Source organism: Rattus norvegicus, chromosome 4 (assembly GCF_036323735.1).
Source record: "Rattus norvegicus strain BN/NHsdMcwi chromosome 4, GRCr8, whole genome shotgun sequence".
Classification (NCBI taxonomy): Eukaryota; Metazoa; Chordata; class Mammalia; order Rodentia; family Muridae; genus Rattus; species Rattus norvegicus.
Window position 1 is genome coordinate 2,737,178 of NC_086022.1, and position 12,017 is coordinate 2,749,194.

Genomic DNA, 12,017 nt, shown 5'->3' on the forward strand with positions numbered 1-12,017 from the left:
AGAGTGGACAGTCTTGTTTACTTCCTGATTTTAGTTGGGTTGCTTTATTGTCTCTCCATTTAGTTTGATGTTAGCTACTGGTTTGCTGTATATTGCTTTTACCATGTACAGATATGGGCCTTGAATTCCTGATTTATCCAGGACTTTTATCATGAAGGGGTGTTGAACTTTGTCAAACGCTTTTTCAGCATCTAATCAAATGACCAAATCATTCTTATCTTTGGGTTAGTTTATATAGTGGATTACATTGATGGATTTTCGTACATTAAACAATCCCTGCATCCCTGGAATGAAGCCTACTTGATTATGATGGATGATCATTTCGATGTGTTCTTGGATTCCGTTTGTAAAACATTTGTGAGTATTTTTGCATCAATAATCATAAGGGAATTTGGTCTGAACTTCTTTTTCTCGGTTGGGTCTTTGTGTGGTTTCAGTATAAGATTAATTGTATAATCTTATTATACAATTATTAATTCATAGAAGGAATTTATGTGTGTTCCATCTGTTTCAATTCTGTAGAATAGTTTGAACAGTATTAGTATGAGATCTTCTCTGAAGGTGTGGTAGAATTCAGACCTGAATCCATCTGGACCTGGGCTATTTTTGGTTGGGAAACTCTTAATAAGAATAATTGCTTCTATTTCTTTAGGAGTTATGGGGGTATTTAGATGCTTTCTTTGTTCCTGATTTAGCTTTGGTACCTAGTATCTGTCTAGAAAATCGTCCATTTCCTCCAGATTTTCAAGTTTTGTTGAATATAGGCTTTTTTAGTAGGATCTAATTTTTTTTTAATTTCTTCAGATGCTGCCTCCCTATTCATTTCTGATTTTGTTAATTTGGATATACTCTCTGTGACCTCTGGTTAGTCTAAGGGTTTATCTATCATGTTGATTTTCTTAAAGAACCAGCTCCTGGTTTTGCTGATTCTTTGTATACTCTTTTTTGTTTGTACTTGGTTGATTTCAGTTCTGATTTTGATTATTTCCTGCCTTCTACTCCTCTTGGGTTTATTTATTTATTTTTATTCTAGAGCTTTTAGGTGTGCTGTCAACAGTAGCCCTTAGAATTGGGGGTGATTTGGAGGGGGCAGTTCTGGGTCTCCTTGGGTATTCCTTTGTCTTTATAGGTGATATCTTCTGTCCTAATATGGTCTTTATCTGGTTGGCTGTTTTAACAACTATCTCTAAGGAGAGATCTCCTTAGTTGGATGAGGGGAGGTGGAGTAAGGGGAGAGGCAGGTGGAAGCTCCTTTGTTTTTCTAATGGACTCCTGCCCTGGGGGGAGAGGGAGGAGCAGACAGTCTGTTTAGTGTCTCCTTTGAAGCTTTGGGTGTTTTCTGCATCAGCTCTGCCACAGGGCACATCCCCTAGGTGATACAGGACTTAGAAGTTTGAGCACACTTACCCCACACTGCCACAGGGTGGGTGTTGGGCTGTGGAAAACTGCAACAACACTGCTGGCCGGGGTGGGGGTGGGGGTGGGGGTGGGGGTGGGGGTGGGGGTGGGGGTGGGGGTGGGGGTGGGGGTGGGTGGGTAGGGCGGGTGCAGGAACTGAGGAATTTTTTTTAATGTTGTGTTTTAGTGTGTGTCAGTGAACTGTCACAGAAAAGAGGAGAAACGGTTTGTCCAATGGGAATATTCCCTTGGCCTATCGGCTTTGGGGAATTCCACAGAAGTCCAAAACGTTAAGCCTTCCTGCAGATTAAAGAACTAGGTGCCCTGTGGCTTTAAGTGTCTGCTGCATTACCAGGTTAGATAGGGAGTCTGCCAAAACCAATTGCAGGCTGTTTTGCAGACTGTCTGGATTTAGACAGGGGCTAGAGGGACCTTCAGCCAACCCCAGAGAGCTCTGGCCAGGAGCCTTCAGGTGCCCCTTCAGCTTGACCTAAGCTTGAAATGGTGCTGACTGAAAACTCAGCAGGAAAAGATAGGTTGCTAGTCTCCAGAGTTGGGGGAGGTGACTCATCTTCCCGCACTACAGTTTTGTTGATCATTGTTCGAGCACTACATTGTAGGGCTCTGGTGCCAGAGTGCTCTCTGCAGTTATCTCTGACCAGGCTGGCTAGTTGTGTGGGTACAGGTAAAGGGAGAAAGATCTCACGCAGGGAGGGGGAACATTTTTTTGCCACCCCAACTGCTGGTCCTTCTCCTTACCCTGACTGCCTGCCACTTTGGGCTGAACCAGGAGGGGACTGACTAGCCAGTAAGGAGTGCAAGGGAGATTCTGGCAGTGATGATTTCTGGAGAGCAGATCTCATCTCCAAGTGGCTCTTATAACAGAATAGAATAATTCCTGCACGCCTTTCATTGTGCTTAAATAGTTTTGTGAATGAGTTAGTCTGACAGAAGATACTTCCTATTGGTTTGTCCTGAGAGCTTGGGAAGACCTCCTCATATACTTGTAGGTGTGATCCTGCTTCTACCTCTGATCTGTCTTGAGCCTTCATGACCTGTGGTGAAGGGGCTTGCAGCATTGCCCTACATGACTGGTCTGTCTCAAACCTCTGTAATGGGGTCTTTGGGGGGAACTGATATCCTGGGAAATTGGGAAGGCACCAGCAGTCCCCTTTAAGTGTCCTGGGGATTCAACTTATCTCCACCAGGAATCAGGGTACCTTTCACTGCCTGCCCCTCTAGTGAATTACATTGATGGATTTCCATATATTGAACCGTCTCTGCATCCTTGGGATGAAATCTACTTCATCATGATGGATTATCATTTGGATGGTTGCTTGGATTTGGTTTGTAAGAATTTTATTGAGTATTTTTGCTTTGATATTCATAAGGGAAATTGCTCTGAAGTTCTCTTTCTTTCTTGTTTTTTTTTTTTTTGTGTGGTTTAGGTATAAGGATTGTTGGTATCAAGTGTTGCTTTTAGCAGTAACACCATACATTCCCAGAAGACGTTTTGGCCCAAGTCTCACCTCCACTTGGGCATATTTACCTCACAGTACAAATAAAAGCAGACTCCCTCCACCCTCACTCTCTTTTCTGTTCTTTCTCTGGCCCCTTCCCCTTGTATTTAATAAGGGAATTATTAAATCTCACCACATGGAACTGTGTTGGTATTGGTTTGGTGTGCTCTTTCTGGTCGGGCACAGCCAGTATTTAAAGCAACAAGCATAATTATGGTTTCATAGAACTAATTGGCTAGTGTTCCTTCTTTTTCTATTTTGTGGAATAGTTTGCACCATATTGGTATTGAAAGACCCACCCCATGAGTCTTAACTCAGAGCTGCAACAGGCTTGAATGAGCCCAGGCATGCCCAGATACCTAGGCCGAGTCACCGTTAAAACTAACAGACCATAAAAGGAAAGGAATACAGAACAGACTAGGAGTACTGTATCTGACTCACTGGCCACCTGGCAGGAAGGGATAAGCCCCTAGCCCCCCGACATTCAGGACGTCCCAGCCCGCATGTACTCTCTTACCATGTTACAACCTCATTCGAATATGATTCAAACCTGCCAATGTATGTAGCTATACCTTATTACCTCATCATGTGAAATAACCAATCATATGTGAACATGTCTATATGCCTCGTTTAAATCCACCAATCCCTGTAACTATGCATCTGCTTCTGTATGCCCGCTTCTGCTTCCCCAAACCCTATAAAAGCCCTGTGCTGGAGCTGCTGGGCACACAAGTCCTCCAAAGAGACTGTGTGCCCGCAGGTACCTATGTTTTCCAATAAACCCTCTTGCTGATTGCACCCAAGTGGCCTCGGCTCGGTCATTAGGCACTTGGGGTCTCCTCCTGAGGGAAAGGTCCTCTCTGGAGGTCTTTCATTTTGGGGGCTCACCCGGGATCTGGAGATCCTCCACCCAGAGATCACCGACCACCAACTGGGAGGTAAGCTGGCCGGCATCTGTCGTGTCTTGCCCTGTCTTGTCTTGTCTTCTCCTGTGCTCGTGTTTAGTTCGTCTCAGTTTTGGAGTCAGATCTGGGTTTTGGTCGGAGGAGAAGGCCCAGGGCCTTCGTTGTCTCAGGGTTCAGGACCCTCAGTGCCTCTGTTTGGGCGGGCCAGAGAAGGAGCTGACGAGCTCGGACTTCTCCCCCCGCATCCCTGGAAGACGTTCCAAGGGTGTCTGGAGCCCGGTTCTTTGGAGCTCAGCCCGTACCGGAGGGATACGTGGTTTTGGTTGGGGGAGAGGGTCCAGGACCCTCAGCACCTCCATCTAACTCTTTGTTTTGGGTTTTACGTCGAAGCCGTGCAGCACGTCTGTCTGTTGTTTGTCTGATCATTGGATTTATCTGTCTAATTTGTGCCCTAATTTTCTTTGAAGCTACCATGGGACAATCACTAACAACCCCCTTGAGTCTCACTCTAGACCATTGGAAGGACGTCCGAGACCGAGCACGTGATCAGTCGGTTGAGATCAAGAAAGGAAAATGGCAGACCCTCTGTTCATCCGAGTGGCCCACTTAAGATGTGGGATGGCCGGTGAACGGCACTTTTAACAAGACCACTATTTTGCAGGTTAAGGACCTGATTTTCTGCCAGAAGCCATACGGACACCCTGACCAGGTGCCCTACATTGTCACCTGGGAGAGCTTGGCATTTAGCCCTTCTCCTTGGGCAGAACCCTTTGTGGACCGGAACTGGCTTCCTGTTTCCCCTAAACCTGTTTCCCCGAGTCCACTTGACCCTTTGGTTGCTTCTTCCTCTCTCTATCCTGCTCTAACTAAGGAAGAGCCTCCCAAAGTCCCTCCCCCGAAACCTGTCCTCCCAGCGGACCCAAATTCCCCCCTTATAGATCTCCTGTCGGAAGAACCTCCTCCGTACCCTGTACCTACAGTCCCGCCCAAAGAAGAGGAAGTGGAGCTGCCTGCTAGATCGAGACACTAGGCGGCCCCGTTCCCTGTGGCTGGAAGACTGCGGGGACGACGCAAGGTGATGCCAGACTCCACCTCCCAGGCCTTTCTGCTTAGACAAGAGGCCGGCGGCCAGACGCAATACTGGCTGTTCTCAGCGGACATATATAACTGGAAACAACACAACCCCTCCCCCTTTTCTAAGGATCTGGTGGCTCTCACCGACCTGACAGAATCTGTCTTGCTTACCCATCAGCCCACTTGGGATGATATCCAGCAACTTTTACAGGCCCTCCTGACCTCTGAGGAGAAGCAGAGAGTGCTCTTAGAGGCCAGGAAACATGTTTTGGGGGACAATGGACGCCCCACCTTGCTCCCGGAAGAGATCGATGATGCATTCCCACTTACGAGACCTGATTGGGATTTCACCATGGCTAAAGGTAGGAGACACCTACGCCTTTATTGCCAGTTGCTCCTAGCAGGTCTCCGAGGGGCGGCACGACACCCCACTTTGGCTCAGGTGAAACAAGTGGCACAAGTGGCTTCGGAGACTCCCTAAACCTTCCTAGAGAGACTTAAGGAAGCTTATCGCATGTATACCCGTTATGATCCAGATGATCCAGGACAAATGACAAGTGTCTCCATGTCCTTCATCTGGCAGGCAGCACCAGATATCAGGGCCAAGCTACAGAGACTAGAGAATTTACAAGAGTATACATTACAGGATTTACTTAAGGAGGCAGAAAGAATTTATAACAAGGGAGAGACACAAGAAGAAAAGGAAGATAGAGTATGTAGAGAAAAGGATGAGAGAGACCGAAAAAGAAGCAGAGAGTTGAGTCGAATCTTGGCCGCCGTAGTTCAGGGTCAAGAGAAAAGGGGAGAGGGGGTGGGAGTTCGAAAGGGGCCAAAGCTAGATAAGGATCAATGTGCTTATTGCAAAGAAAGAGGACACTGGGCCAGAGATTGCCCTAAGAAACCCAGCGGGCTCCGAAGACCCCGCCTACAGACCTCCCTCTTGGACCTAGATGAAAATTAGGGAGGTCAGGGCCAGGAGCCCCCCCCCCTGAGCCCAGGATAACTCTTGAAGTTGGGGGGCAGCCAGTCACCTTTCTGGTGGACACAGGAGCACAGCACTCAGTCCTCACCCAGGCCCCTGGACAACTCAGCGACCGGATGGTCTGGGTATAAGGATCCACTGGCAGCAAGAGATACCATTGGACTATAGATCGGCTACTAGTAAGGTGACTCATTCCTTCTTACATGTTCCGGATTGCCCATACCCTCTGCTGGGCCATGACTTGCTTACCAAATTAAAATCTCAGATCCATTTTGAAGAAGGAGAGACCCGAGTAACTGGCCCCCACAGTATTCCTCTTCAGATTTTAACCCTTCAGTTAGAAGATGAGTATAGATTATATGAACCAGAACAGGACAAGCCAAAATCTCTAGAAATAGACTCTTGGGTCACGAAATTTCCACTGGCCTGGGCGGAGACTGGCGGGATGGGGTTGGCACTCCAACAGCCTTCCCTAATTATCCAGTTAAAGGCCACCACGACTCCTGTCTCCATTAAACAGTACCCCATGTCATGGGAAGCCTATCAGGGCATAAAGCCACATATCAGGAGGCTCTTAGACCATGGCATCCTAGTCCCTTGCCGGTCACCCTGGAATACACCTCTCCTACCTGTTAAGAAGCCCGGCCCTGGAGACTATAGGCTGGTACAAGATTTGAGAAAGGTCAACAAAAGAGTAGAAGATATTCATCCAACTGTCCCAAACCCTTATAACCTACTCAGCACCCTGCCTCCTACCCATACTTGGTATACGGTCTTAGATCTGAAGGATGCTTTCTCCTGCCTCTGGCTGAGCCCGGAAAGCCAGCCCTTATTTGCTTTTGAGTGGAAAGACACTGAAATGGGGCTTTCGGGACAGTTGACTTGGAGAAGGTTACCACAGGGTTTCAAAAACAGCCCAACACTCTTTGATGAGGCCTTACACCGGGACTTGGCTGACTTTCGAGTCCAGCACCCCACTCTTATACTACTTCAGTTTGTTGATGATGACCTTCTCCTAGGGGCCACTTCTGAGACAGCATGCCACCAGGGAACAGAATCCCTCTTGCAGACTTTGGGGCGATTGGGCTATCGAGCTTCTGCCAGAAAGGCTCAAATTTGCCAGACCCAGGTTACTTATTTAGGCTATCAACTAAGGGACGGACAGTGATGGCTGACTCCGGATAGGAAACAGACCGTGGCCAACATCCCAGCCCCAAGAAATGGCCGACAGGTACGGGAATTCCTAGGAACGGCAGGATTCTGCCGCCTCTGGATTCCTGGGTTTGCCGAGATGGCAGCCCCCTTGTACCCTCTCACTAAACAGGGGGTGCTCTTCCAGTGGGGGGCAGAACAACACTAGGCATTTGATAACATTAAACGGACCTTGCTGTCCTCCCCTGCCTTGGGTCTCCCAGACATCACCAAGCCCTTTGAACTATTTGTGGATGAGAAACAAGTGTATGCTAAGGGGGTCCTAACACAAAGACTGGGACCCTGGAAGCGCCTGGTTGCCTACCTGTCTAAGAAATTAGACCCTGTGGCCTCCGGTTGGCCACCATGCCTGAGAATGGTGACAGCCATTACCGTCCTAACCAAAGACGCTGGGAAGTTGACCTTGGGGCAGCCACTCACCATCCTGGCACCCCATGCAGTGGAGGCTTTGATAAAACAGCCCCCTGACCACTGGCTCTCTAATTCCCGCATGACCCACTACCAAGCCTTGCTACTGGATGCGGAACGGGTCCAGTTTAGGCCCGTGGTCGCTCTCAACCCAGCCACTCTGCTTCCTTTGCCAGAGGAGGCAGAACAGCACGACTGTCCGCAGATCCTTGCAGAAGTACATGGAACCAGACCAGACCTATCGGACCGACCTCTCCAGGATGCTGACCATACGTGGTACACCGATGGTAGCAGCTACTTGGTGAACGGGGAACAGAAAGCTGGAGCCGCGGTCACTACGGAGTGCAAAGTGATCTGGCCAAGCGCCTTGCCTGCTGGTACCTCCGCACAGTGGGCTGAAATCATTGCCTTAACTCAGGCGCTCAAAATGGCAGAAGGTAAGAGGCTGAATGTATATACAGACAGCCGCTACGCCTTTGCTACGGCACACATCCATGGAAACATCTACCGGAGAAGAGGGCTGCTCACATCTGAGGGTAAGGACATTAAGAACAAGACTGAAATTCTGGCCTTCCTGGCAGCTCTGTTCCTACAAAAAAGACTGAGCATTATACATTGCCCAGGGCATCAGAAGGGACACAGCCCCAAGGCACGGGGAAATCGGCTAGCTGACATCTCAGCGCGTGAGGCCACCATGGGCACCCAAGTTCTGTCCTTAAAAGACCAAGATCAACCCACGTCTCCACAGCCGGAACAGACCAGTTGGCTCTACACCACGGAGGACACAGAGCTCCTACAGAAAATGGGGGCCGTTTGGTACCCACAACTAAAACGGTGGGTCTACACAGGGAAAACAGTTATGCCTACGAAGATGACCTTTGAATTAATCTCCTACCTACATAAATTAACACACCTGGGACTCAAGAAGATGAAGACCCTCTTAAGACAAGAAGAGATTGACACCTACCTCCTGGGACGAGATCAGGCCTTGCGGGAGGTGACTGAAAGCTGCAGGGCCTGTGCCCAGGTAAACCCAGGAAAAGCTAAAATTGGACAAGGAGTCCGTCCCCGAGGACATTGGCCTGGTACCCACTGGGAAATTGACTCCACTGAAATCAAGCCTGGTATGTTCGGACACAAATACCTCTTAGTGTTCATAGATACCTTCTCCGGATGGATAGAGGCTTTCCCCACAAAACATGAAATGGCCAAGGTGGTGACCAAGAAGCTCCTCGAAGAAATCTTCCCCAGGTATGGAATGCCCCAAGTATTGGGGTCAGATAACGGGCCCGCTTTCGTCTCCCAGGTAAGTCAGTTGGTGGCCAAGTTATTGGGGATTGATTGGAAGTTACATTGTGCTTATAGACCCCAAAGTTCAGGACAGGTAGAGCGCATGAATAGAACAATTAAGGAGACTTTATCTAAATTAACGCTTGCAACTGGCTCAAAGGATTGGGTGTCCCTACTACCCCTAGTCCTATACTGGGCCCAGAATACACCGGGCTCCCATGGCCTGACTCCCTTTGAAATAGTATACGGGACCCCACCCCCATTTATCAATTTCTTTGATTCAAATATCGTTGAATTCGCTAATAGCCCTTCCTTGGCAGCACATCTTCAGGCCCTACAAATCGTGCAGAGAGACACCTGGAAACCTCTAGCCACGGCCTACCAAGACAGGCTTGAACAACCGATGGTGCCGCACCCGTTCCAGATCAGAGACACTGTGTGGGTACGCAGACATCAGACCAAGGATCTCGAGCCTCGGTGGAAAGGACCCTATACAGTTCTCCTGACTACCCCGACAGCCTTGAAGGTAGACAGAATTGCGGCTTGGATCCACGCGTCTCACGCCAAGGCAGCCCGACCTGAGGAAACGGCAGATCACAACACCGCGCCCCAGACATGGAAGGCTCAACACACTCAAAAACCCCTAAAGCTAAGATTTTCACGTTGTTGCTCTTAACTGTCTTATGGACTAGGGGTGGGGCAAGTCTGGGGGCTAGCCCCCACCAGGTATATAATATGTCCTGGATAATAACTAATTTAGAGACGGGCTGGTCTCAAGTCCTAGCTAATGGTAAGCATGCTGAAGGAACCTGGTGGCCCCCTTTGACTTTCGACCTTTGTCAACTGGCTAAGGACTCCTGGGAGCATACTGAGCGGACTCCCCACAACTCATACCCACCCTGCAGACACTCTGATTGGTATACTTGTCCCAGAGTTAAGAGGACACGGGAGTGCGGAGGTCCTGAGACCTTCTACTGCACTAAGTGGGGGTTTGAGACCTACACTCCAGGATGGTGGGGCACCAAGGAGGGGGACTTAGTGGCCTTCTCCCCTGAGACTCCAGGTGAATCTCAAATTACAATAGAATTCTCAAATTACAATAGAATTACAGACTGGAAGGTGGGGCGTAGGTGGGGGATACGATTGTATACCCCTGGCTAAATTAACCCAGGACTCCTGTTCTCCCTCCAACTGGTGAGAGAACGGGTCAGACAAGAGATTGGTCCAAACCCAGTCCTCATGGATCAAAAGCCCCCTTCCCAACAAGCACCGGCACTGCCCCCGGTTGAACCCCCACTATGGCTAAACTCCACTCAGAACTCCGGGGATATCTTGACAACTTCCTCCCCGACTAGGGACCCTTCCACACTGGCCCCTCGGCTGCTAGGAACGGGAGACCAGCTAGTAAACTTAGTGATCAGGGCATATTTGGCACTCAATTATTCAGAACCTGACAAGACCCAAGAATGCTGACTGTGCCTGGTCTCTAGCCCGCCCTATTATGAGGGTGTGGCAGTCATGGGGAATTATACTAATCAAACCACGGTCCCGGCCAGCTGCACAACCCTCCCTAGCCATAGGCTGACGTTGCCGGAAGTCTCAGGACAGGGACTCTGTATAGGGACCATACCCCCCACTCACCAAGTCCTCTGCGCTATCACCAAGAGGATCCCCACTGGAAGCTACTACCTAGCAGCTCCTACAGGCACCTATTGGGCCTGTAACACCAGATTGACACCTTGTATCTCCGCCGCAATCCTCCGCAGATCCTCCGACTACTGTGTACTGGTAGAAATCTGGCTTAAGGACACCTACCATGGGCCCGAGTACATATACTCACATTTTGAGGGGCTGACTTGATTCAGGCGAGAACCCATCACCATGACCCTAGCTCTACTCTTAGGAGAAATCACCTTCGGAGGAATGGTTGCAGGTATAGGGACGGGTCCACTGCCCTCATCGAGACGGGTCACTTTCGTCAGATACAAGCGGCCATGAATGCAGATCTAAAAGCTATCGAGGAATCCGTGAGTGCATTAGGAAAGTCCTTAACATCTTTGTCTGAAGTAGTCTAACAAAATAGGAGAGGGCTAGACATGCTGTTCCTTCGCGAAGGAGGGATATGTGCTGCTCTAAAAGAAGAATGTTGTTTCTATGCAGACCATACAGGATTAGTGAGAGATAACATGGCTAAGCTCCGAGAACGCTTGGCCCAGAGACAGAAGCTGTTTGATTCCCAACAAGGCTGGTTCGAGGGGTGGTTTAACCAATCCCCTTGGTTTGCTACCTTGGTGTCCACCTTGATTGGACCCTTAATCATCCTCCTCCTAATCCTCCTCTTTGGCCACTGCATTCTAAGCAGATTGATGCAGTTCATAAAGAACAGACTCTCAGTCATTGAGACGCTTGTTCTCACTCAACAATACCATTTTTCAAATGAAAAAAAGAGCATTTTCAGCAAATGGTGCTGGTTCAACAGGAGGTCAACATGTAGAAGAATGCAGATCGATCCATGCTTATCACCCTGTACAAAGCTTAAGTGCAAGTGGATAAAGGACCTCCACACCAAACCAGATACACTCAAACTAATAGAAGAAAAACTAGGGAAGCATCTGGAACACATGGGCACTGGAAAAAAATTTCCTGAACAAAACACCAATGGCTTATGCTCTAAGATCAAGAATCGATAAATGGGATCTCATAAAACTGCAAAGCTTCTGTAAGGCAAAGGACACTGTGGTTAGGACAAAATGGCAACCAACTGATTGGGCAAAGATCTTTACCAATCCTACAACAGGTAGAGGCCTTATATCCAAAATATACAAAGAACTCAAGAAGTTAGACCGCAGGGAAACAAATAACCGTATTAAAAATGGGGTTCAGAGTTAAACAAAGAATTCACAGCTGAGGAATGCTGAATGGCTGAGAAACACCTAAAGAAATGTTCAACATCTTTAGTCATAAGGGAAATGCATATCAAAACAACCCTGAGATTTCACCTCACACCAGTGAGAATGGCTAAGATCAAAAACTCAGGTGACAGCAGATGCTGGCGAGGATGTGGAGAATGAGGAACACTCCTCCATTGTTGGTGGGATTGCAGACTGGTACAACCATTATGGAAATCAGTCTGGAGGTTCCTCAGAAAATTGGACATTGAACTGCCTGAGGATCCAGCTATACCGCTCTTGTGCATCTACCCAAAAGATGCCCCAACATATAGAAAAG

The 12,017-nt window shown here is 48.5% G+C and overlaps 1 protein-coding gene across 1 annotated transcript; it reads left to right on the forward strand.

The window, feature by feature from the left end:
• Nucleotides 1-7,445: 7,445 nt before the first annotated feature.
• Nucleotides 7,446-11,389, forward strand: Melal1 (melanoma antigen like 1). Its single transcript, XM_063286889.1, has 2 exons — nucleotides 7,446-8,750; nucleotides 9,110-11,389. The coding sequence occupies exons 1-2, from the start codon at nucleotides 7,447-7,449 to the stop codon at nucleotides 9,183-9,185; spliced, it is 1,380 nt and encodes a 459-aa protein (XP_063142959.1). The 5' UTR covers nucleotide 7,446; the 3' UTR covers nucleotides 9,186-11,389.
• Nucleotides 11,390-12,017: the final 628 nt, after the last annotated feature.